General features: G+C 48.7%; 1 protein-coding gene across 1 annotated transcript in view; it reads right to left on the reverse strand.

The window, feature by feature from the left end:
• The window catches only part of ITGB5 (integrin subunit beta 5), a 121,383-nt gene that overhangs the window by 43,165 nt on the left and 50,550 nt on the right, over positions 1-27,668 (reverse strand). The window contains exons 5-8 of the mRNA XM_030858752.3: positions 27,398-27,566; positions 8,999-9,160; positions 7,446-7,541; positions 5,576-5,665 (exon numbers count right to left, since the gene is read on the reverse strand). Coding sequence (XP_030714612.1) covers positions 5,576-5,665; positions 7,446-7,541; positions 8,999-9,160; positions 27,398-27,566 — 517 coding nt within the window. The remainder of the gene's footprint in view (positions 1-5,575; positions 5,666-7,445; positions 7,542-8,998; positions 9,161-27,397; positions 27,567-27,668) is intronic.

The following is a 27,668-nucleotide window of genomic DNA, read 5'->3' on the forward strand; positions in this document are numbered from 1 at the left end:
TCCTGCTCTCATGGGGTTTCTTTTCTTTCTTTTTCTCTTTTCTGCTGAGCATGTAGTGTCAAACTTGAATTAGGTAAATATGCAGTTTCCCCAACACATTAACAGCTTGTTGAAAACACTCTCTGCAAGAAATAGTCTCTCCCTTTGCAACAAATTGTCTAAGTGCTTCTACAACTCTAAAAATACTCTCTCTTAAATCCACTTCCTCTTGTTAGTGCCAGCCTCCACTGGCAGAGGGCTTGAGAGCGCCACTCAGCACACACAGCTCTCCTGCTGTTCACAAATCTGTTCTCCCCACTGAGCTGTGAATTTCAAGGACCATATCATATTTCTCTCTAAGACTGAACACGAGCTTTTGCTGAATGAATGGATGGATGGATGGATGGATGGATGGATGGATGGATGGATGGATGGATGTTTTGACAGCAACTATGGTAGACAGCTCAGGCCTATTGGAAGAAACTTAATTTTTGAAAGACAAGGTAAATTAAAAATTATATATATTAAATGCAAATAAATGTGAAGATGAGGCAAAACAGTTTATCATTAAAGGGCTAGGTAGATCGGAGCTATTTAAAAATTACTTGGGATCAGTCTGATGAAATATGAGGGCCCCATGGCTCACAAACAAGACTTTGGGAGAAAGCATCAGCCATTCCCATCAAGACGTGCTGAAGCCACTACCCGGAAGCATTAATGGGGAACTTGGAGGAGGGAGAGAGCGCACTGGGGAACGGGACTCCTATTCAATGAACCAGTAACTATAACAGATGCAAACAGAAGCCTATATTCTCCTCTGGCCGTGAGACCCCCAAGTTTTGTGTCCAGATCTGAAGTTTGTATTATTCCTGATCCCCATGTTGTCTCGGGTAGGAACTGTGGAGATTATTCAGTTCAAACCTCCCATTTTATGGAAGTGGGAACAGAGGCCAAAGAAAGGGCCTTATCCAGGGCCACTGAGCAGCCAGGGGCAGGCAGGCAGGACCAGAACCGGGCCTTCTGGGTCTCCCGGCAGTGCTCTCTGTAGTCACCAGACCGGGCCCTTCTTTACTCGAAAACTGGCTCTGATCTTGGAGAGTGCAGATGGTCAGGTTGTATCCTGGTTGAGTCAGTCTCCCCTCAAAGATTATGAGCTCCTGGAGGGCAGGACTGTGTTCTGTTCACTGTTTTATTCCCACCGTGTGGCATGATGCCTGCCACACGTTAGGCAGTATTTATTTGTTGAACAAATGAATGAAATGGATGGAGTACAGGATATATAGCAGAGGATCAAAGCCACAGCCAGTGCAGTTCTGATGCATGAAAACTTTTGTGTCATAAGATAATTATCTGAAATTCAATTAATTCCTACCAAATTTGCCTCTGAACATGATTCCTTACTCCTCACCCTAGGACAAGAAGACAATGTCAAGAAGTTTAAAGGCTATGAAATACTCAGGCTAGGTCCCATCTGCAACTGCGTTAAGTCAGGCCAGCTGTGGAGTGGGTGGGAGCAGACTTCATGGCAACAACAAAAAGAGAAACATGTGCTCAGAGAGGACTCTGCTGTCACCCTCCACATGCAGCTCTAGTGGTTTCCAGCTCATTCTTTTCTTTCCCACTCTGAAAAGGGACCCCCCCCGCCATGATTTCTCTCTGAGTGCCACCCCCCTTTGTCAAGGTGACATAATGCTGGTGGTGTGTGTGTGTATGTGTGTGTGTGTGTTTGCACGCACCCAGGGCCCTACCTCTGAGCTCTAGAAGGGAACCTCTCACCAGCACCCACTGTACAGCAAAGCTCCACGCTGGTGATCTCTCACAATAAAGAAGTTGGCACAGCAAGAAAAAACGTAGAAATCGAAGCCCAGAGGTGAACGTTTCACACAGTGAAAGCCAAGAACAACAGACTCGATTCTACGAGACGTTACATTAAATGTGCCCTTCCCGTTGTGCTCCCTCCCCAGCCTAGAGTCACACCATGGCCATTTCCACTGTTACCTGTGCTCTGCTGCAATCCTCTCAGGATGTCCCCACGGACCGTGTACCAACTATAAGCGAGGTAGAAGTCAACCCCAAAGCACAGAGGTGGCAAGGTGATGCAGAGAAACACAAATGGTCCCATGAGAGCTGTGCTTGGACTGTGGCCGGGGAGAGGAACAGGTGAAAGGACAACCAGAGCCCCTGCACGGGCCAAAGCGCACGTGTGTATGCACACGCGCGCACACACACACACAGGCTGTGCAGGCCAAAGTGCACATGCACACGTATGTACACACACACACACAGGCCCATGCAGGCCAAAGCGCACATGCACACGTATGTACACACACACAAACACACTGGCCTGTGCAGGCCAAAGTGCACGTGCACACGTACACACACACATGCAGGCCCATGCAGGCCAAAGTGCATGTGTGCACATATGTCCACACACACAGACAGGCCTGTGCAGGCCAAAGTGCATGTGCACACACGTGTGCACTCTCACACACACACACACACACACCTGTGTAGGCCAAAGTGCACGTGCGTACGTACACACACACACCCAGAGGCCAAAGTGCACAAGCGCGCATACACACACACACACTCACACAGGCCCGTGCAGGCCAAAGTGCACATACACACACACACACTCAGGCCCGTGCAGGCCAAAGTGCACGTGCGCACATACACATATACACACACACATACCACCCGTGCGGGTTCAAATCCAGAAGTATGGGCAGCTGAGGCCCAGCCCGGGCCTTCCCGTTTTGCCAGAAAGGACGGCAGCCGGCGGACGGGGTGCTAATCAACGTCAAGCACCAACACACCCGCAACGCGGCTTCCACCAACCAGACTGTGCTCTGAATACCTTGCTGTTTCTATATTTAATCTATTTCTTTAAATTTCCACTGAAGGAAAGGGCAGAAGTAGGGAGTTACCAAGGGTCCCGACTTTTTAGGGTGATGTACACATTCACTGTCTTGATGTAGTGATGGTTTCACAGGTGTGTACAAGTGTCAAAACTTATCAAAATATACACTTTAAATCTGTACACTGTATTGTTGGTTAATTATCTCTCAATAAATCTGTTTTCATTTTCCAATGAATCTGCATAGTCGTTGTGGATAGTATTCCAGAAACGCCCATTTTAAAGGTTGAATTTCACACGTTCACTCATAAGTCACATGTCTTGTTTCCTAACGTGTTCTCTTCCAGACACACCAGTTTAACTCAGAGTCCAGCTACGGTACTAGATTCCCAAAGGTCCTCAGGGGGCTCATCCCAGGTTCCAAACGCAGCTCCTGCCTGGAATAGACCCCCTTCTCTACTCTTCTGGTTCCCAAATCCTCAGCCGCAGAAAGGGCTCCCTGCTCCTCTCCTGACCTCAACCCAGGCCCCTGGATTTCCATTAAGAAAACGAATTTATCTACCATGAATCCTGCTCAGGGCCAATGCAACATGCCTCAGAGGGAGAGCAGCACTGAGCACTTATGAGATCCCGCCCAGGGAACCACCACCACTGTCTCGTGCACCCTGGTCTTCAGGGGACCCACACACGGGTGTGGACGTGCAACCCACTTGGCCGCACAGAACGCTGACTGAGCAGAGCGCCTTTTCCATTTCTGGTGCACACCACCCCGCCAGTTCCACAGAACTGGGTGTCATGATGCCCTCCTATATTAAAGTCTCGAGGAGCAGGGCCCTGGGCCTTTGGCAGGAAACGCTGCCGGGGGAGCCCCAGAGCTCTGTCAGCCACCCAGGGCGTCAGAACTCAGGAGCTGACCTAGGATGGAAATGCTGGGGGGTGGCTCCTCCCCAGAAACCCAGGAGAAATCCGCAGCCCACGCCAAAGCCCAGGATGTGATTGCCCTTCAGCCATTGCTTTCCCAAACGCCCTGGCTTGGCAGGAAGCAAGCACTGGTCACTGCACTGTTGACAGCGGTTCCAGCAGCGGCCCCCTGCTAACCCAGGGGTCTCCAAGCCCCGGGACCCCAGCAGGACAGAGAGAGCAGCCCAGGGTAGGCCTCCGGCTCTCGCACTGACTCCTCTGTTCCCTGTCCAGAGCTTGAGGCCCAAGGCATCATGGTGAAGAGTGGCCCTCGGGACGGGGGTGACATTGGGTAGGCCCAGCCCGCCGCCGACACACACTCTTCTCAGACTCTCAGCATGTTACGCTTCCACTCGCTGTGGCAATCTGAAAACTGCTAAGTGTAGTTAACCTGGAAATCTGGTCTCACTGGGTTCTAAGGTGGCCACTGGATACGATGAGGATTAAAGGTCAGAGATCAGAAAAGAGGACGTTAGTACGTGGGGAATAAGTTAGGAAAGGAGAAGGAAGTCTAGTTTCTCGCAACAGGAAGTTCCCGGAGTGAGGCGGGATCACAGCCTGGGTGAGAGGCAGAGGATCCTTAGCTGCACAGAAAGTGGAGGTGCGGCGGAGGACGGAAAACCAGCCACAAATCCTCACTGCTGCCCACTCACCGCCTTCAGGACACTGAGGCTCCAGGAGACCAGGTGAGGGCTGGGAACCCCCAAGCTCTGGGTCCCCCACGGCGAGGGCATTACCTACAGCTCCTGGTCTAGCCGAGCAGTAACGCAAAATAAGGCTGGGGCTTCCCTGGTGGTGCAGTGGTTGAGAGCCCGCCTGCCGATGCAGGGGACACGGGTTCGTGCCCCAGTCTGGGAGGATCCCACATGCCGCGGAGCGGCTGGGCCCGTGAGCCATGGCCGCTGAGCCTGCGTGTCCGGAGCCTGTGCTCCGCAACGGGAGAGGCCACAACAGTGAGAGGCCCGCGTACCGCAAAAAAAAACAAAAACAAAATAAGGCTGCATCAGTAGGGTCACAAATTCAACTGGAAAGGCAGAGCTCCAAATACACATATGAAAATCAGTCATGGGAAAGTAAGATGGTTTTTCTAACACACATGTGATTCCAGAGTGGTTAATCACATTCCCAGGTTAGCCCACATGTCTATTCTACGTAAGTTCAGGACTAACATTATTCCTTAAGCTACATTTCCTCTATGTAGAACTTTGTTTTAACAGGAAGATGCACTCTGAATTCCAATTTGGGAATTACCAGGCCTCATGAGGGGCTGGGTGGGCACTGGAGGCCTTGCAAGGAGGGGACAGCTGAAGGCACATACTTCCCAGCACAAGAAATCATGCTTGTCGTTTTCCCGAGAAAAGGTAGGTCTGAGCCAAATACCTCCTGGGTGTTAGAAATTGAGAGGAAGGAGGGTAGGAAGGAGAAAGGTTTGGGAATCATGGGTGACTGGCTTGGGACGTGGCACTGACTGCTAAACTACATCCTTAAGTGCTGTACTTAGTAGAGCAGAGCCGAGTTAACAGGACAGGTTACAAAAGCACAGGATTTAACAGGCCCACTCAGGTTTCCTCTGAGAGGACCTGATTACAATCAGACCCTAGTCTGCAGGTCTATGTGGAGCTCCAGAAGCCTGGGGGATTTCAGTCCTGCCCACTGGGAGGCGAAGTCAGTGTGTGTGCTTCTCACTTCTCGCCACGGGGAACACAGAGGCCTGAGTCCACCTGAGTCCACACCAGCTCCCTCAGGGGGAGAGGGTGGGGGAAGAAACCAGTGACTTACGTTGTATGCATTGATAATCAGTTGAATTATATTTTTGGAGTTTCCGTGTAATATCTCCACCGTTGTTCCAGGTATCAGGGCTGTAAAATTCTTGGGGGGGGGGGAAAAAGAAAACAGATGAGCCCGTTTTGCCCTTCCACACTGTCAAAGAGTGAACGCTGCCCTACTGAGCTAGAACCGTCAGGGCCCCCAACACTGATTCTGCCACTCTCTCACACCGTAAACTAGAGAAGATGCCACAAGCAGAGGTAAGAAGAAGGCACAAGGGAATGGAGTTGTTGCAGTCGGCTGTGCAATCTCGATTCTTGAAGGTCTGGGTGGAAAGGGCCTGGCAAGACCTGTTCCTGAAGCATAATGTCATGCTTCTTCTCGGAGACCCCTCCTCTCTGGCATGTAATGGACAACTCTCTGGAATTCCATCCTCTAAGGTCAATACATTATGGATGTGCTCGCCCTCTCCCCGCCAGACTACACGGGCATCCCCAGGTTCAGTTCAAGGATGCCCTCGACCTGGCCAGCAGAAGTGAAAGGGGAAGCTTTTCTAAGGGTCTCAAATACAGCCTCTCTTTTCCTAGGAGGGAAATGAACGTGCATGGTGCCTTCCCAAGGAGGTCTGGTATCTCCGGGAGAAGTCTTTGGCAAAGCAGGCAGCCTTGAAGTGGCTGCCTTTCCTCTTTCACTTGTACGAAGGCCTGAGTATGTCACTTACTAAAGTGACAGAAATTGCTAGAAACACCCGCCACCCTCAGCCTGCCTTGGGCTGGATATGCCTCCCGAGCGAGAGGTCCTTGGTTCTGAGCAAGGCTGGCTTAAGCCGAGGTGGGTCTCTTCCCTCCTGGAGCATCCGGTAGCATTCTCAGTACAGTCTGTGCAACTGACCTCTAAAAATGGTATTTGTGAATGGATATGTTCTATCCTGCTATCTTCACTAAGCAACCTCCTTCCCTTGTTTTCATCTTCTAAAATTGATTCAGACTAAAAGAAGATAAAGAACTCAAGAAGGTGTAAGTGGCATTTTATCAATGATTATCTCAGGCAGAAGCAACAGAAACACACCATCAGACAAGGGTTCTTTGGGGGATACTTGAGAGCAGTAAAGAGAGGGGACAGGGGTTGGCTGTTCTGGAGGCGGGGATTAATTTCTCATAACCTCTCAATTCAAAAGATGTCAGAGGTGAGCTGGGCTTCACACTTGGCTCACACGAACACTCCCTGAGCAGTCTGGAGGAGAGTTCTAGGGAAAGGCAACTTGCCTGTGATCGTGGGAAAGAGCACATTCAGGAGGGAAACGTATAATGGTGGCCCATGGGATGACCTGGGAAGAGCCTCTCTTAGACAGGGCAGGCTCACACACATACTGCTCTGTTCACTCAAGACACGTATTGTTTTCTTCAGAAATTCCTGTCCCAAACTAACCCACTGGTCCCCCGTACTCTGCAGGAAGGCATAAAATACTCTATAGACTGTGGGACTGGTGATGCAGCCTGCCTAGATGCCTAGTTTTCTTTCTGTACATTTTCATTTTATATCTTCCTTCCCTATTCCCTGGGTGCTTCCGTTTCATCATCTGAAAAACTATGTCCAAAGTTTTTCTCATTACCAGATTAGAAACCATATGTTTAACTTCCTTGGTATGTACTGCTCTATGAACGCTTAAGAGCTTCCTTAATACTATTATTTTCCAGTAGATCAGATCAGGGCTATATTCCACCCTCCTCTGGATCTCTGCCCACACAGAACAGGGCTGTTAACACCCCTCACCCGGCCTCCACACTTCACCTGACCCCACATTCCAATCTCCCATTCATCTCAGGGTCAGCAGGGCCCCCAGATTCAGGCCATCAGCCTCCCTCACTCCCTCCAGGTGTACCTTGTAGAGCATATAATGGTTCTTCGTCACTGCAAAGATGAGGTTGATGTTGTTTTCTGCCAATTTCTCTCCAAGCAAGGCAAGGGATGGATAGTCCTAGGGCCAAGGCAAAAGGCAAGGTTGTAACACTTCTCCCAGGCTGACACACGAGCACGTGGCTCCAACGTGTGCTCAGTAACTCATCACTTGCCACGATAAGCACCTTCCCCTGGCAGCGCCTTAATAACCACGCCCCATCGGCAGCTCCTTACTGAGAAACTGTGGGGGAGATTCTCCAGGAAAGGACCCTCTGGCACCTACGAAACTAGACTCACTCCTCCTACCCCTCCAACCCAGAATAGAGAAGTGATGAGTGGAGGTTTCCCACACTTGGTCCGTGTTTCCATCCCTTCAGCAGGAATGGGGCAGAGGGGGGAAGTCCCCAAAAGGAGAGCCACCACGTCCGACCACCTACCGTCAACACCTGTTATCTTCCCTCTCTTCCCTAAGACTGATCTTCCTGATCTCCTTGCCCAATTTTTCCTTTTCCTGTGCCCAGTATTGGGCCTGCCAATGTCCCCTACAGGCTCTGCTCAGTCCTCTCATGGCTCAGAACGGGCAGAAGAGGCTGCTGACATTTGGACTAAAAGTTGGGCTATGGCGGGGGAGGGGTGCAGAGCAAGAAGGGAGGGAGGACACCTCGAGGCAGCTCAGCAACGTCCGGAAGGACTTTTAAGGGCTGATGATGGACGCTGGGGTCCTCATCGGTGAGTTCTACAGTTATCAGGTTGTACAGTTATGAGTTCTTTTTCCAGACTCCATTACTCTTGACCACCTCTTAAAACTGGAGAAAACGGACTAGTCCAGCAAGAATTAGAAAGAATTTCTCTCCAGCCAAACACCAGAATGGGTTTGCGAAGGAAGAGGGTGTAGATTTTGCGAGGAAAAAACTGAACAGCAAGTGTGGAAAAATCTTAATTGTTGGCTCTGGTTGATAGTTAGGTCGAGTCCACTTCACTGGCCTAGCATATGTTTGAAATTCTGCCTAAGTTCTGTTTAATCGCATGGTCCCAGTGACAGGCTCCTGGGAATGGAAGGTCCTTGGGGCTTCTCCTCCCGTGTAGGACACCTGCCGCCCCACCCCTGACACTGATGGAACTCAGGGCATCAGGAAACCCATTTCTAGAAGTCAGGAAGTCTCGTCTTCGCTGGTCTTGCCCCATAACTTCTATCCCAGTTTTTGGCTCTGCTGGAACACAGTCCTCTCCCTCGTGCAAAATCACCTCTCCCCTTTGAGATCCATCCTGCCTCGCCAGGTCACCTCTTCCCTCGACTAAACACTCCCCATGTGGGGGCACAAAAGCACAAAGCTACAGAAATCCCTGAGAAATGGTCTAAGTTAATGACGAGGAGAAGTTCTAGAAGCCCAGTTGGAGAAGACGGAGTAGAGACCCAGTCCCAAGAATGGGGTGGAGAGTCGGTGAGTAGAGGTCCAGAGGAAGGTGGCAAAGGCCGGCGAGGTCTCGGACCGTAGGCGGGGCGGCGGGAGCGGTGCTGGGGTCCCCTGTCCTCACCATCTGGTTGGAGGCAGTGTACTCGTTGGCCTCATTCAGGTGGCACTGGCCGTCGTGAGGCTGCACCAGGCCCCCCAGCTTTCCGTCCAGCGCGATGTGGGGCACGTCGTCCGTTGTGAACACCAGCAGGTGCAGCGCGTCCTTTCGCCAGCCGATCTTCTCCTGAGGGACAGATGGGTGTTAGGCCTTCCTGGCTGCCACCCAGGACTGCCTTGGGGCATCCTGCCCCTCCCTGCTCGACTCTGTACCTGACAGCCACTCCCCTTGGACGCCTCCCCTTTTAGCCTCCCCTATAGTTCCTTCCACAGAGCAGCCTTTAGTAGCCCCCCAACCTCCCTTCAACACACTCGGCTGGCTGCCCTTGTCTAAGATGACTGGTAAGTGATCACTTCAGTCCCCCAAGTAGACACGAATCACTCACAACAGAGTGTTCTAATGACCGACAGACAGATCTGTCTTTGGAGGATTTGAGAAAACCGGCCATCTTTCTGGTAGAAGTAAACCACTCCAATCACGAACTGAACTAGTCTGGTAGTTAAGGTCAATCAGACTCGCTCTTTTCTCCCTTTACTGCTTCACTGTATGGAATGTATCCACTCTTCAGACAGAGGCACGGCTCAATACGAGCTACCTTGCAAGGGAAGGACTCTATTTTTTCATATTTAGACACTGTGGCCCCGATACTACACAAAAACACTCCCAGTCATTACTAGTAGGAGCAGCTAGACCCTGATACAGGGCAACAAAAACTGGGATAGGGTTGCCTTCATATCAGTAGTGAAAGAGCATCCCAAAATACGTGGGTAGCAGGATGAATACAGGAAGGGTTTAAACACCGCTGGGTTATCTACACATGTACACTTGACACTGAAATAGGAGACTGGATTCACAGACTTTACAAGTTAAAAGCTATCACCTTATGGCAGATAAGGGATTGAGGGTATCATCCTCTCTTTCTTATCGCCACAATGATGGATAAAACAGCCTTCAAGAGGTATGATATTTTCTCATTTGCTCCGAAAGCAGCGTGGAAATAAGTCACAAAGAGTCAGCGTAACACAAGGAAGAAAAGGCAGTTTGAAAAGAAGCCAGGGAGGACTGAAAGCCAGGAGGCCAGCTGTGAGCAAAGAATTCACCTTTGGGGAATCAGTTTCCCAGACTCTCAACGTTCATCCAACAGACAATTACTGACTTCCTACCACATGCAGTCCCCATGGAAGGCACTGGGTCTAAGAAACAGCCTGTTCCAGACCTCAAAAAGCTTGCAGTCAAGTGGAAACACAGCCTTAACGTATCACAATAAGCATGCTTTTTAACATCTTTATTGGAGTATAATTGCTCTACAATGGTGTGTTAGTTTCTGCTTTATAACAAAGGGAATCAGTTATACATATACATATGTCCCCACATCTCTTCCCTCTTGCGTCTCCCTCCCTCCCACCCTCCCTATCCCACCCCTCTAGGTGGTCACAAACCACCGAGCTGATCTCCCTGTGCTATGCGGCTGCTTCTGAGAAAACCATTAATTCAAAAAGAGTCATGTACCAAAATGTTCATTGCAGCTCTGTTTACAATAGTCAGGACATGGAAGCAACCTAAGGGTCCATCGACAGATGAATGGATAAAGAAGATGTGGCACATATATACAATGGAATATTACTTAGCCATAAATACACTTTTAACGGAAACCCGGGGAGGAGGAGAGAAGGCTTCCCAGGGCAGAGGAAATGTCAGCTGAGCTGAAGGTGAAGAGGACCCTTCAAGGAAACTGGAAGAAGAAATGACAGAGGAGGCAGAAGTTGGGGTGGGGAGTGGGTTGCTCTAGGTGCTGGTAAAGGCACAATGACCAGGCCGGGCACGTTTTCAGAACCCAGAGGAAGCAACCTAGAAGGTCCCTAACACAGATGCATTCTAAGCTGTGACAAAACTAATCTACGGTATTAGAAGTGGAGATAAGTGTATTCTCTTGGAGGCAGGACTGGGTGTCTTGAGAGGGGGTGTTAATAACTGGAATATATGGAAAGACAATGAAAACTCATCAAACAATTTTGAAAAACAACAACGAAGCTGGGGGATTCATTATCTAAGGCCAAGACTTATTATAAAGCTACAATAATTGAGACTGTGTGGTACTGACAAAAGGATAGACACATAGACCAGTGGAACAGGATAGAAACCAGAAATAGACCCACACATACGGTCAATTCGATAGAAGGTATTGGAATAATTAGACATCCATATGAAAAAAAAATGAACCTCAACCCACAGCTCTCACTGTATACAAAAATGAACTCAAAGTGGATCACAGACCTAAAACTATAAAACGTCTGAAGGAAACAAAGAAGAAAAGCTTTGTGACCTTGGTAGAGGCAAAGATTTCTTAGATGATTCACAGGATAAAATTTTGATGAATTAGACTCTGTCAAATTAAAAACATCTGCTCTGGGCTTCCCTGGTGGCGCAGTGGTTGAGAATCTGCCTGCCAATGCAGGGGACATGGGTTCGAGCCCGGTCTGGGAGGATCCCACGTGCCGTGGAGCAGCTGGGCCCGTGAGCCACAACTACTGAGCCTGTACGTCTGGAGCTTGTGCTCCGCAACAAGAGAGGCCGTGATAGTGAGAGGCCAGTGCACTGCGATGAAGAGTGGCCCCCGCTTGCCACAACTAGAGAAAGCCCTCGCACAGAAACGAAGACCCAACACAGCCATAAATAAATAAAGTGGAAGCCTGTCTACAACAAACATTAAAATACAAGAAATACGAGCTTTCTTTAAAAAATAAAATAAAAAAATAAAAACATCTGCTCTTTGAAAGATACCACTGAGAAAACGAAATGATAAGACACAGATTGGGAGAAAATGTTTGCAAAAAATAAAAATCTGACAAAGGACTTGTATCCAGAATGTATAAAGAACTCTCATAGGCCAATAACAACACAAACAACTGAATTTTAAAAGCTAGAGACTTGAATAGACATTTTACCAAAGAAGAGATATGGATGGAAATAAGCACATGAAAGGATCGTCAACAACATTAGTCATTAAGAAAGTGCACAGGGCTTCCCTGCTGGCGCAGTGGTTAAGAATCCACCTGCCAATGCAGGAGACACGGGTTCAAGCCCTGGTTCGGGAAGATCCCACATGCCACGGAGCAACTAAGCCTGTGCGCCAGAGCTACTGAGCCTGTGCTCTAGAGCCCACGGGCCACAACTACTGAGCCCACGCGCCACATCCACTGAAGCCCCCGCGCTCCAGAGCCCACGCTCCGCAACAAGAGAAGCCACTGCAATGAGAAGCCCGCGCACGGCAACGAAGAGTAGCCCCTGCTCACCGCAACGAGAGAAAGCCCGCGCACAGCAATGAAGACCCAACGCAGCCAAAAATAATTAATTAATTAAAAAGAAAAGAAAAGGTGCACATTAAATTCACAATGAGATGCCATTAGATAGCTATGCCAATGGCAAAAAAAAAAAAAAAAAAAACAGCCCTGAAAATACCAAGTGCTGGAAAGAATGTGGAACAATCAGAACTCTCATAAATTGCTAGTGAGAATACAAAATGTTTTGGCAACTCTGGAAACCAGTTTGGCATATTCTTATAAAGTTAAATATACAATGACCATCAACTCAGCAATCCCACTCTTTGGTATTTATCCACGAGAAATGAAAGCTTATGCTCACATAAAAACTACTATGCAAATATTTATATAACAGCAATTCGTGATCACCAAAATTTAGAAACAACCCAAATGTCCATCAGGTGGTGAATACACAGACAAACGGTAGTACATCTCTACAATGGAATACTATTCAGCAAGAAAGAGGAACAGACTGCTGATACACACGACTCGGATGAATCTCCAAAGCACTAGGTTAAGTGAAAAAAGCCTGACTCAAAAGGCAACTTACTGCCTAACTCCATTCAGAAGATATTCACAGAAAGACAAAAATAGAGGGACAGAAAACAGATTGGTGGTTGCCAAAGGCTGACTGCAAAGGGAGAAGTCAATAACAGACGGGTATTGGGCAACTTTCTGAGGTGACAGAAATTACCTCTATCTTTTTTTTTCATTTCTTTTCTTCATCTATATGTTAATTGTCGGGGTGGCTCTAAGTTGTTATACCTAAAAAGGGTGAATTTTACTCTATGTAAATCATCCCTCAATACACCTCACTTTAAAAAACGCTTAAAGAAGTATATACATCTTTTGACTCGATGATTCTACCGCAGGAGACTCTATCTGCAAGAAGTATTCTGAATTACGCACGGCAGTATTTTTACTAATAGTGACAAAACAGGAAAGAGGTGACTACCCTACCAGAATACGGGAACGGTTAAGTAAACCGAGATCTCTCCTTTCCACCATTAGAAATTATGTTCATAAAAAGTATGAAATTATATGTAAACATGTATAATATAAAGTGAAAAACAAAGAATACAGTACTGTAATTACAGTGTGATTACAAACTATGGAAGAAACAGGCATCACTCTCCACTAAAAAGAGAACAGAGGCTGAAACAAAATATACCATAAGGATGTTGGGATTGAGATTAGAGGCAGTATCTTTTTTTTTTCCCCAAACTATCTTTAATAAGTGCTACTTTTAAAAGACTAGGCTTTGAATGCTGGCTCTGTCATTTAACTTTTTCAGCCTCCTTTTCTTCCACGCCAGCTTCTCAAGGGGCATGCAGGAACCTAAGGAGGGTGACAGCAAGCAGATAGAATAACGTGGAACTTGGAAACTTGAAAGTGGGCATGGGAGCTTTTTGTCACTACCAACTACCTGTGTAGCTTTGACCACAATTATTTAACATCTCAAAGTTTTTTCTTGTTAGTAAGACAGGAATAATAATACTTAACATTTATTGTTCACCTCCACTATTCCATCACATCTTCACTGCAACCCTTATGAAGGAGGTAATACATTGTCATCTTGCAGATGAGGACACCGGTGTTCAGAGACATTAAGTCACTAGCCCAAGGTCACTGAACCAGTAAGGACCAGAGAAGTCAGATTCAGAGGACCTGCCTCTTATCCGCAAAGCTAACTACCCAATCACATAGGGAGAGCCGAGGGTGTGTAATCATTGAGATAGTTCATCAAAGTACTTGGCAAGCTCTCAACTAACGACTGCTGATCCAGGATAAATGTTTGTTGAATTGGAATATTGCATCTGAAACAGAAATAGCTCCACAAATGAAGAGTAGCATGGCTTAATAATATTAATTCTGTCTTCTCTGAAGTGGACTCTTGTTATGTAAGTGACGTTAACAAACTTGGCCCAGAGGTCGGGCTGCACAGAATGAGATGCTTATTCATTCACTCAGCCTTCTGGGCTTGGAGATTTTACAAGCACTGACTCCACAGAGAATTTACAATAGAAATAATTTTCCTACTGTCTGCTTGGACTATCTTGAAGTCTTAAGTTCTGTATCCACGTTTGGGGCAGAGATCAGTAGTGGGAAAGTGGCTTTTTTTTTTTTTTTAAAGGAGTAACTACAGAATGGAGTGTGGCATGGGGGCCAGCATACGAGAGCTTTGGCACAGACAAGGCTGAGTTCAAGGGTTTGCTTTTTGAGACCCTAAGTCAGTCACTTCATCTCTCTCAGCCTCAGTTTCTTCCTCTGTAAAATGAAGATAATCCTACTTCGCAGGGTTGATCCTAGGTTAACAAGTATTTAGTACATAAGACACACTAAAAAAGGGGTCTATAGTCACTACTCTCAGACTAGTAATAACTTTTACATTCCTTCTCGTCTCCTTTTGCTTCTTGACGCGTGAGGCTCCACGGTCACTACAGGGACCATGAAGGCTTGCACACCGAAAAGTTTAAAAGCCTTGTATTAATTAAAACCACAGTGAGATTCTACCACACACCTAATAGAATGGCTAAAAATTAAAAAAGACTTGGCCACATCAAACACTGGGGGAGATGTGGAGGAAACGGAACTGGCGGACACTGCCCCTACGGTTCTAAAATGATACATGTACTTTGCAAAACAGTTTAGCAATTTCTTAAAAAGTTAAACACCTACCATATGACCCAGCCCTCCCACTCTTAGGGACTGACCCATGAGAAATAAAAGCATACGACCACACAAAGGCTTGAACACATCTGTAGCAGCTCCATTTATAAGAGGCAAAAACTACCAAATATCCAAAACAACCCAGATACCCATCTACAGGTGGATGAATAAACTGTGGTGTATCCACACAAGGGAATACTACTCAGTAACAAAAGAAGCGATCACTCCTTAGCACAGATGACACTCAACAGCACACATGAATCTCAGAACAGTTGTTCTGAGTGAAATAAGCCAGGCCAAAAAGAGTATACACTGGATTTCTGAAGTTTTAACAAACGCAAACTCGTGTAGTGACAGAAAGCAAAGTAGTGGCTGCCTGGGGAAAGAGGGCAGGAGACGCAGGAGGGAGAAATGACAAAGGAGCACAAATACTCTTTTTGCGGGGGAGAAGGATATATGTTCGTCATCTTGATTACGGTGAATATATATCTCACGGGTATGTATAAATGTCAATATTTGTCAAATTGTACACGTTCAATATGTGTTTATTATACATCGATCATACCTCAGTTAAGTTTTTTTCAGTAAAGGCTTGGTGTGCTCAGAAAGTCATTCAAATATAGTAAATTAGATGACCAGACTGAATGTCAATGCTGTGCTGGGAATACCAGTTATGCATTTTCCTTTGTTCGGTGGCAGTGCCCACAAGGCAGCTGGGAGTGTGGGCTCGGATGAACGGCAGACCTCAGTTCATGCCCACGTCTTCCCTCGGCTTGTCTTTATGACACTGGGCATGTTAATCAATCTTTCCCAGTCCCAGCTTCTCAGCTATAAGATAGAGATAATAGGGCTTCCCTGGGGGTGCAGTGGTTGAGAGTCCACCTGCCGATGCAGGGGACACGGGTTCGTGCCCCGGTCCGGGAGGATCCCACGTGCCGCGGAGCGGCTGGGCCCGTGAGCCATGGCCGCTGAGCCTGCGCGTCCGGAGCCTGTGCTCCGCAACGGGAGAGGCCACAGCAGTGAGAGGCCCGCGTACCGCCAAAAAAAAAAAAAGATAGAGGGCAGAATAGGGTTGTTGAGAGGATTAATAGGGTTGTTGAGAGGATTAACCAAAATGATACACAAAGAGCACACCCCGCTCAGTACCTGCAGGCAGTAAACAGCCAAGAACCGACAGTGATTGTCCTCAGTATTTCCATGGAGCCGAAAATCTGTGACTTAAATCCAGAAACACATGATCTTATTTTTGGATTGTAGGGTTACGGGTGATGTTTATTTCCTTTCTGCTCTCTGCATTTTCTAAATTTTTAGATTGAATGTATTCTCTTTTTATACAAAACTATTTTAAGAGGAAAAAAAGACAGACTGATTTGTTTAGCTAAACTTTTCTCCAAGTCTCTGGGTGAAAACAAGATTTTTAAAAGCCAATCTCCTAAACATGACAGAGGTCAGCCCTCAGATGAAAATGTCACGAGTGGGCGGGACGGAAAGGCGCTGGACTCCGAAGCCAGAAATCCAGCATCTGGCCAAGCCTGCAGTGTACCAGCCTCCTCTTCAGTCAAATCTGCGTCAAATCCACCACAAGGTCTGTTCCAGCTGTCCAACTCCCAGTTCCCACGTGCTCAGGTGAGCCGCGGACACAGGTCACAGGACTCGCCTCGTCTGTTCCAGGCGCTCAGTGTCTGGTTCTGCAGCCCTAGTATGCCTCTCCGTCATAAATAAACAGGCATCCGCATCCCCCTGGCCTCTCCTCTGGTCTTAATGCTCTCAGGGAAGAAATGCTCTCCCTCCCCAAGGAAACGCAGCCCCCAAATCCCACCCTCTCTGGAGCACCGTTCCATCCGTCAATTTCCTCTGCGTCCTTTCCTTGTGCCTGAAGATATGCTCACGACCCACTTCTAATAAACACTCTGTTTTTGACCCAACATCTCTCATCACCTGCTAGTCGTAGAGGCAGACTGGCTGCCTCTATTTCCTCTCCCCAGCTCCATAGAACCCGACTTCTCCACACGCCCCTACCGTCTCTCTCACCGGCGGCTCCCAGTCACCCGCCTCCTGCCCCCACACGCACAGTGGTTCTCTGCCCCAGCTGCATGGAAGGTCCTCAAGGGAGCTTCAACTATGCTAACGCCCGGCGGTTCGGATGTGACCTGCAGCCCAGCCACGGGGTCTTCTAAAGCTCCTGGGTGAGCCTACTGTGGCGCCAAGGTTGAGAACCTCGAAGCTCACGCTGAGGTCCTGCCGCCAGCCCCACAGCCATCCTCTGGCCTTGCCCTCCGGCCTCTCTGCTGCCGACCAGGGCCTCCTTCAAGCCCTCCTGCCCTTGGCTTCCTGGACACCGCACCGTCCGATGTCCCCGTCCCCTACGGCTGCTAGCAGATTCCACCTCCTCTCCCGGCACTGGATGAGGTCAAAGGTAACACTGTCCCCGAGGAGATTTACCCGAGTTCCATGCATCTGCTTGGACAGCTCGCAATTAATTACCTCTCCCACTTGACCGCCTTCCTAAGCTTTAGTCCCAGGTCTGGACCAAAAGCCAGACACGTCTGCCGTCACCCAAAACTCAACTTCTCCAAAGCTGATGCACCGTCTTCCCCTCCAGGCTTCCCCATTGCTGGCAAAGGGACCATCAAACGTTTTATCTAGAAAACTCAGAATTATCTTTTTCATCCTACTTCCCTGGTCCCACCGCAACACCCGTCCAGTCTCGAACTGTCCATTCTGTCTTATAGTCCACTCCCGTGGCCTGTGTTGAGACAGAGCCTTTGGGCAATGCTACGTGTTTTACCCTCCTTTTCCTAAGCCCACTCTGGGTGAGCAGGCGAGGCCCAAGGCTCACCCCTCTCCCAGCCACCAGCCTGCCTCCTGCCACCCGAGGGTGATGTGTTCTGTGACCTACGTTTACTCCAGCTGTTCCAGGCGAATCACACACGTGCACAGGAGACCATGCTATGTGAAAAGCAGCCATCCACAGACTCTGGACACACGTGTCAGAAGTAATGAGTGGTGGGAGGAGCTGCCGCCAAGCCCAGAACCTCTGACTCCGTCCACTCCCAGGAGGCAAACCCTCTGGTTTTGTACGGGCCACCAATCCAATCTGTGCTGGGGCCAGAGATGACTTTCTCCAGTTGGAAGCTCAGTGGAGAACTTACCAAACTCTGCTCTGTCCTCAGAAAGCAGCAGAGATCTGGAGCTGAGAGGAGACAGGAAGGGATGTAGAGGCCAGAATAACAAAGAGCACTGCACCTGGCACATACTTGGCACTCGGTGAGGAATGAGTAGTAAGTGGATACGTGAACAAGATCAGGGTTGGGTAACAAGAAAACCTCCCTCACAATGTCCAGAAGTCTTCAATCACATCACTCCCAATTCCACCAACTATTTAATATGCTTTGCAATCCAACAGACATCTTCTTTTAATCATATAAATACGGGAAGCAGTAAGGGGCTAACTTAAGTGAAAATATTTCATCAGATCACCTGCCATGCACTGAGATCTGAGAAAAGTAATGGGAATTGCAGAAAGGGTGGCAGCAGGGCCATGGAGATCATCCAACACGAACTGCAGAAGGGTGGATGAGGGGAGAGGGGCCAGGTCAGTCAGTGGGATGGTTATTGGAGGCCCTGGGCAGCCAGGCCTGGAAGTCAGCCTGGGGAACCTGGGATCCTGAAATGGCAAAGAGAGAACAGTAGTCCATGAAAAGGGGAAGCAGAATGGAAGTGGAAGGCCAGGCCTTACAACCTCTGAGAAAATAAATTCAGACTGGCTCCTCCCAAGAGTGAAGACAGACTTGCTGGCTTGTTCCCCTCCAACACGTGGCCCCAGAGACAGTGAAATAATGGCTAGGGAGTAAGGATGTCATTTCTCTGTTTGAGGACATGAAGCTCTGGCCTGTGCGGCAATTTGGTTTCTGGGGTTGGAACGAGTCACACGCAAGGGGCTACACGGTCTGACAAAGAGGAAGGTCACTCAAAGGCCTCCGTCCTCCCCCGCCCACCTCCAGACGGTCCCTGGGTGCCCTTGAGCTGCCCCACCGCACCTGGATGTTTACCCACTTGGCAAGGTGGCTCCGTGGGGAAGCCATCGGGAGTGGAAAGCTTTTCTGGGCGCCAGCTCCAGGCACGCTGAGCTTGGCACACAGAATGGGTGTGCACGGCAGAGTTCATGGTCACGCAGCTTAAGAGGGTACAGTGAGGACCAGACAGGCTAGAAGGAGCCACTGTAGAACAAAAGCACCCGTGGGTTACTGGGCAGAAAAGCTGCCTCAGAGGAAATAAGTAGCCCCTGAAGTTTGGAAAGAACCTCCGAGGTTGGCTCATCCACGCTCCACCCGCGCAGGGCTCTTTCATCCGGCACCTCCCCCGCATGGGCCTGGGGTCCCCACTCGGACTCACCACCGCATCTGGCAGCCTGCTCCACAGCTGAGCAGAGGTCTTCCCTAGAAATTTCTCCCTTGCCTTGAACTCAAACCTGCTTCCCTGTGGCTACCCCAGCTCATCCCCTGGAACAGCCCTCTTCTGTAGTGACGTCTGAGGTCAGGTAACACGCTTCTTCCTGTGGTGTCTCTCGCCTTGGTCAACCTTTAACCGCTCCTCAGAGGTGTGGTTTCCAGCCCCGGCACCATCCACTCACCCCTCCCTGCTCTCTAGCGATCAGCGTCTGCCTTAAACACAGCCCCAGAGGCAGACGCAGGTCCCTGGATGCGGTCTGGCTGCAGAGGAAGGCAGGGCTGGGGCTGCGGCCTGCAGGCCCTGCAGCACACGGCCCGTGTTTGGCAGCCGAATCTTCCGACAGGCTCACAGAAGCCTGTGGGTTCCAATACCCATGTCCTAGTGACTTGCTTATACACAGGGACCACGGCAGAGCATGACAAGTGTGAGAGAGAGGCTCACAGATGCCCTGTGGGAGGGTGCACGGGAGGGCCTGGAACACCGATTCCTGGGAATCTGAGAAGAGCTGACGCCCCACCCAGCGGCCTTAGAGGACAGGGGCGGTGGGGCCCACCCGAATACAGCCTCAGCTTGCTTGCTCTGAGACAAGGCCCACAGTACTCTCTCTGGTAAACAGTGTTCAGTACAGGGGAGGCCTAGATCAGGATGCCGTTTCAGCGAGGACAGAAACACTAGCTTTAAATGATGCGCTTCTCTGTTCTCGATGTCAATCTAAGTTAAGTAAAATTGATGGCCACCCAGACAGCTGGGTCCTCCAGCTGGGTGTCAACATAGCTCATGGGCCTCAGTTGTCACTGAAGAGTCACCAGCGACATGCTCCCTCGCTGCGAAAAGGAAGCACCATCTGAAAAAGTGTCTCCACAGCGCTATCTGGGAGAGCTGAACAGAACCCACGGTTCCGAGCCACCGTGAATTATAAATGAAAAGGGGGGTATCAGTGTTCCCGTGTCACAGGTGGGGAAGCCAAGGGCGAAGACAAGCAGGCTGGGCTACCCTGGTGGCGCAGTGGTTGAGGGTCCGCCTGCCGATGCAGGGGACACGGGTTCGTGCCCCGGTACGGGAAGATCCCACATGCCGCGGAGCGGCTGGGCCCGTGAGCCATGGCCGCTGAGCCTGCGCGTCCGGAGCCTGTGCTCCGCAACAGGAGAGGCCACGACAGTGAGAGGCCCGCAAACCGCAAAAAAAAAAAAAAAAAAAAAAAGACAAGCAGGCTCACCCAAAGGGCTAGGCTCCAGCAGCGCACTGACCGTGGGACACTACCCGTGGTCTCCCTAGAAAACCCGGAGGCTGCCAGAGCCATGTTATAACTGTTTCTGATAAACAGGAAACTCTTAGTTCCAGAGAACAGCAGTACGTGCAGCTGTCTTTCCCGGGACAGAGTCAGTCCTGGCTCTACCACTGGCAAACCGGGTCACGTGGGAAATCGAAATGGTTCCTTAGAGGAGGACTTTGCCTTCTTTGGAAGCACACCCCTCCCACTTCTCCACTCTTGTGTGGCCACAAGAGACGGCAGGTTATCTAAGGTCAAGGCTGAGAACTCCCAGCTTTGGAGCCGGGAAGGTGGGTACAGTTCCATCTCTGGCTGTGTCATTTCCAGCTGTAAGACCTTCAAGAAGTTACTCAACCTTTCTAGGGCTGTTTCCTTATCAAAAGCAGACAGTACAAGCACCTTCAAAGGATTAAGTAAAACAAGCCCCCCTGAGGTGCCTGGCATAGAGCCTGGCTCTCACAAAGCATGCAGCCAGTGGTAATCAGTAGCGTCATCGCACCAGAGCCTCAGGGCAAACGACGGGCAGGCAAAGAGACCAAGGTGGCCCTTGAAGGGGAAGAACACTGTGATTCAACCACTGGGTCCTACCAGGGCCAGATGTTCTGTAGTGTCCGTGCACTCCGCCGGTACCTTAGGTTGTCGTATAGGCATCTGTTGTCCAACTGCAGTGATGCTCCCGGGGACAGGAGCTGTGGCTCAGTCATCTGTGCAAGCCTCACAGCAGCTCGTGGGGCATCTTGCAGACTGTAAGTGCCCAACGAATTTCCAGAAGTCAAAACTAAAACACTCTGTACACTGACCTTTCAGGCAAGCACACAGAGAGAACAGGTCTGGGGAAAGAAATGAGGAAGGAAAGGGGGCTGACCTGAGCAGCCAAGGGGCAGACCCTACAGCAGATCTGAGCTTGGGGACTAAGGAGTCTTGATTCCTACAATGCACTTAAGGAAAAATAAGGCTGAATTCTTTCTGTAATTCGCTTCCCCAATCATGTGGACATTCAAGCCTATTTCTGTCACTTTGTAACAGTAAACACGTTCTCACCAGTAGTTTGTTTCTCCCGTTTCCGTCCATGCTTTGCAATGAGAAATCTTTTTTAAAAATCTGTCTGTGGTTCAACTTAAGAAGGGCAAAAATGTCAATATTCCTTTCCTTAGGGAAAAGAAATCTCGGCCCATGACTCAGGATTTAGACATTCATCTAGAGCCCAAGCCCTAACAACATGCAGTAGAACGTGTCTGACAGAGACTCTATGCAAGTCCCATCTGAACTAAAGAAAAACGTTTGTAAATAGGAGGCTGAACCATATGAGTTTTCTATTTTTGTAGGAGAAACTATCAATGGTCAAATATTAAATTTCATTGATAGTCACATGTCCATAATTCCACATGGTTCCATTTAATGTTTACAAATGAGTTGTTCTATTTCCTTTCTAGTGGATCTGAAAGCTCAAATCGAATCCGTGAGGAGGGGGACTTTTTCTCATCTTTTTCTAATTTTCTTCACCATACCTGCCACTGAGCACTTACTGGGCACACAATAAACATTCCTGAGCTGGAAAGCAGAAGCAGCAGCTGTGAGCGGGGCAGTGAAGCCTACAGCACAGCTCACGGGCAGAAGGCAGAACAAGGACACGTCCCTCCAGGGACTAAAACAGTCGAGTCATTCAAAAGTACACAATAAACCACAACCATGTGCAAAACAGAAAGCCAGGGAGGACCTTTACCACCTCCGACAAAAGCACGGCCCGGGCACGGGCGGAGCACCTGCATGCCCGCCCACAGCCCCACAGCCTCACGTGGGCTACAGGGAAATCCAATACTCTCACGGGCTTCACAAAGACACCGAGCCAGAGGAAGAGCAAGCAGGGTGGGTTGCATTAAGCCCCAGAAACCGTGGTGCAACTTGCTGGCACAAACGGCTCACACATGCCGAGACAGAGAACCCAGACTGCGTGAACACAGGACTTACGGGGGCATCCCCTCGGGGGGCATGAAGGCGTTAGGGGCCGCTGCCTTCCTTGAGGAAAGAAAGGCAGTTTTCTACGTTGCTCAATTCATGCGTGGAAAAATGACAAGTCTCAGGTCTAAAAGAAATCAGGCAACAAGTCGGAAGAAGCCGAATCAACTCCGGGGGAGGCTGCGCTGAGCGGAAACCTCTCCCAGCCGAGCCTGCCTCCAGGAATGGGGAATTCTCCACCCTCTCCTGGTATCTGCAGCAGCCCCTGCCTGGCCTGGAGCTCAAGCCTGAACCAGGAGAGACAAAAAGCAAAATCCAGGGCTCTGGGCAAAGGGGCACAATGCTGTGACGAGTCCTTTGCACTGACCAGCACAGCTGGAGGGCATCCTGGACCTCCTCCCCTCCAGCCCCACCTCCCTGCAGCCTCCAGGTGAGCACTCAGGCCGCCACAGAGCCGGTTAGTAGCAGAAGAGGCATAGCTTGAATCGGGACAACAGGACTCTGAGTCCTCTCTGCTCTGCACGGCACTGTCGCTACTTCCCAAAGCACCTGGCACAATGTAATAGACAGGGCTTGGGCTTTAGAATCGACTGGATCTGGTTCGAATCCTGGCTCCACCCCTTTCCAACAGTAAGTAGAGTGAACCCTGTGACACTCAGTTTCCTCACCTGTAAACGGGGGACAAGTACCACCAATACACTGAAGGACTGTTGTGAGAATCAGAGAGAGTGTATACAAAAGAGCTGGAGCACGGATGACAGTAGAGCAAGGGCAGCCATCATTTTGTCTCCAGAGGCCCACAGAGTCTATATTTCTGCAGAAAGTCTTGTTGGAGGAAGCCGTTCCTCCAGCCCCTCTGGGGATGTGGTCGCCATTTTAGATTAGGATGCTCTCGCCAGCCAAGGAATAATGGACCCAAGCCACGCCAAGACTTTTCACTCAGCAATGCAAATTTACTTCGTTTGCTTTAAGACTTACTTATCCACCTATTTCTGAGGACACACAATGCTTTAAAAACTTAATAAATAACGCAACATTAGATAATCAAGATTAAAACAGAAAGGATAAGAAGGATAAATGTTAGGGGGCTAGAAGATGAGGCCAGAAGGGAAACAGGCTGGGTTGCAGGGATCTTATTTTTCTGTCTGACGGGAGAAAGCAGCCCATAGAATCCGTGTGGCCAGGACGTACCCAGCCAGGCTTAACTTTACAGGGAACTTCTTTAACCTGAGAGCCATGGAGAACAGCAAAGCCATGACTGACAACTCAGAGCTCCTGGACCACCCCGCCCTCTGTCTTCCCAGGGCACCAGCTCTCCCTATTTTGGGAGAACAGGAAAGCAGCCATGGTTCCAGTCTGAACCATTCATCACACTTGCACCTATACATTTTCAGAATAAACAACTTAGAGTCAACTTCTAGAAAAGCCCCAGGAGAGCAATAAAAGCGGTAATGGGAGAAACTATTATTCAGACCAAGAAAAAGTATAAACAAGTTTAATAATAGGTTTCGAGGTAAAGATAAGAAATTATGGGTCACGGCATTCCCTCATCCCAACCCAGGCCGGTACAGCATTGGGAAAAATGCCTGCACTGGTGACAGAGGGGTTCCTACTCTTCAATGGCCTCTCCTAACAATGTGACCTGCTGGGGGGAAAGATGGCAACTGAAAACTTCCACTCGTGGAAGCAGTTCTACTTCCTAAATCGAATCCTAAGTAGAAACAGACTGTTTCCTTCTTTTTGCAAAGAGCAGCTTTCCAGGAAACGTAAAGTTGGCCTTGGGGGTGGGATTTAAGACCAGTCATGTGAGCATTCCATACCCCTAAGTCCCTGAAGTTGGTAACTAACAGTCCATCCAGGGAAACCAGAGTGAGACTGAAATCAGAACAAAGAGCCTCCTGTGGGCTATGAAGCAGGCCTGTTATCAGCTCCGTCTCCAGGGCATGGGGTCAAAGGAAGCGGAGCGTGCACTGCTGCCGGGGCTGCCCAGCCAGCTCCAGCCTGCAAGAGACGCCTCTCCAACTGCAGAGATTACAGGCCTGCTGGCTCTGTCACATTCAGTTTTCAGGATTAAGAGGAAGGGCCTTTAATCTGGGCAAATCAGGAGAAGGCAGAAAAGTCAGTCAACGAAGTAAGGCATGCTTAGGGCTTTTAAAAAAAACTTTAAAAACCTAATTATCACTGAAACAAATGGCATCTGGGATTTACTTCAAATAATGGGGAATAAAATGGTTAGGAAGGCAAATGAAACAAGATTGGCTACCAATTGGTAACTGTCCCAGAAGGACCATGGGTACATGGGATTTTATTTCACTATTCTCTCTACTTTTATATGTTTGAAATGATCCGTTACAAATTTTAAAAATCATACCTTATCTATTGTGAAAATTTAAGTAAATATAAAATAACACAAAGAAGAAAATAAAAACCACACCTAATCCTATCACCAGAGACAATTGCTGTTAACACTTTGGTCTATTCATTTCCAATCTTTTCCATATTTTTCTTTCTTTTGTTTGCAAAACAAGGTCATACGTCTATGCTGTTTTATCACGTGCTTTCCTTTCCTCTCTTAATTTATCTTAAGTATTATTCAAGTGCTCAAATATTCTTTTAGGGTGTGATTGTTATAGCCTTTCATCAATAGACAGGCCATAATCTATTTCCAATATTTAGCAACTACAAATAAGGCTGTAGTTAACCAGGAAGATGACGTTATAAATAGGTGATTTCAAGTGAGAAAGAAATTGCTTGATAGGTACCCAAACACACACTGACAGCACAAAGGAAAAGAAATGGTGAGAATAAAAGCTGGGATCTCATCGACTGCATAATTCCAAGCAATTAGTAACTTTCCAGGGACGCCCCATGACAAAGGCCAAGGTGGGGAATAAGAGAAAAATGCCAAAAGATATAAAACTGAAACACACACTAAAGTGCCTCTCAGGCCAACGATAATTCGTAACCAGGTGCGGGCACTGAGTTGAAGAAATCTGCTTTGAAGCACTCGAGTCTTGAAATACTGAGTTTTCAAAGGGAAGGATATTTTCATGGGTCTGGGATGGCACAGGAAGGTTCTGTGGGCTAAAGAGCGAATCAAACGGCTTCTCGTGGACCACCGCGCCTCAAGCATTCCATCATGCCATTCGGATTCATCTAATTAAACAGAATTAATACAACTGGACAGTGCGTAGGCTTGTCACTGGATTCTTCCCTTCAAGCCTTAAAGACAATTTCCTCCCCCGGAAAGAAAACCCACAATATTCCCACGATGGGGAGATAAGAGGGATCTCGTGTTTTCCCTGCACTATTTGTTCCTGCCAAGAGTGGATTTGGCAGGAAGTCCCTGAATATAATAACACCCCATACAATCAATAATCTGAATGCCAGTCAAAAACATAATTTTTCTTTCTGAAGGAAATCCATAAACTGTCTATTCTGTGATGCACTTGAAAGATTCAGAGCTGAACACATTCTAGCTGTGTCCCATCTGGCTTTCTTGGGCTGCTACGAAGCATCAGGGGCCTCTGAATCAAACCGTTCTGCTCTAGCCAGCGGCTGGGCAGGGGCCGCTCCGCAGCCGTCCTGGGTAGGGGGTCACTGTGAGACCGTCCTCTCCGGGGTGGCCCCAAGGACACAGGGACGGGCAGAAAGGCAGTGGGACCAAGAAGAGGACTGAGGAAGCTGTGCTTTCTTCATATCTTTCTTTCCCCTTATCCCTCCTGTCTACCATTTCAGTTTTTTATTTCGGAAAGGACAACCGTGACTCTCTTTTCATTTTGTCGAGGACCAAGAGGAGGAGAAGTGAATCTGTGACACACTAAACACAGGCTCTCTGAGGTCAGACATGCGGCCTCTCCAAACTGAGTTCTAACCTCCTTACCCAGCCCTCCCTCAGACATGAGCATCCCAACCACCGCCCTGTTGCTGAGCCCACCAAAATGGTCAAGAAAGCATTACCAATTATGCATAGTATATGGTGACCACTATGGAAAAAAATGTTAAAGTATGTGCTAGAATAGCAAATTCAAGAGTGATACTTATTTTTATCTTTTGTTATTGTTATTGGGCTGTCTTGATATAGAAAATTATGTTAAGAATAAGTTATTACCAACATCCCATTTACATATTTTGCTGAGATTGGAATGTCTCAAAGCATGAGTTCATTTCTGACCTAAGTCTGTGTCCTCCCCTCTGGATTCACATATCACAGAGAAACACGAGAAAAACAAACAAACAGAAAGAAAACCAAAGATGACAAGCGCTTCTCTTTTTAGCTGGATTCCCCAACAGAGCACTCTTTAACGTTTACCAAAATTGGGCCATAAAATTCTACAAGATTCTATGCATATGGCTTGACCTTTTCTTCCCCCTGCTCCCTGTCCCCAAAAGCAGCAAAAAAGCCAAATATAGAAAAACAGAACATCTGTCTGCTGGCAAAGACAACATGCCATTGTACACAGCCACACCCTGACACAGACACACACCAGTCCTAAGCCATCCCTGCACGCCAGCTGGTTTGACTTCCATAGATTTTCCCAAGGGCCCACCGAGCTCACCCTCTGATGCAAGAGTGGACAGGAGGCCACAGGCTGCGATGGCTCAGTATCTGCAGGCAGTGCCAACGCACATCACCCACACCCACACCTCTCCGCTGACCTCCCACGCAGGGGCAGAGCCAGAAGGGAAGGTTACCTTGCAGACAGCCGCCTGGAGCACTGCGTCAAAGCCGCCCTCGGGGGCATCGCGGTTCCGGGACACCCTCTGCTTCCGAACTTCCTCGTTGAAGCTGTCCACTCTGTCTGTGAGAGGCAGCAGGTGGCGGAACCCAAAGGAGGGGACACAGTTTGGGAATAGCTTGTAACTGGAGAGAAAGAGGAGAAGAGTCACTTTTCCTTCCTTGTCCCCAAATCTTAAACAACCAAGTAATTCTGTGCATTTACTGAGGGCCTTGAACGCACCAACG

Source organism: Globicephala melas, chromosome 4 (assembly GCF_963455315.2).
Source record: "Globicephala melas chromosome 4, mGloMel1.2, whole genome shotgun sequence".
NCBI classification, from domain to species: domain Eukaryota; kingdom Metazoa; phylum Chordata; class Mammalia; order Artiodactyla; family Delphinidae; genus Globicephala; species Globicephala melas.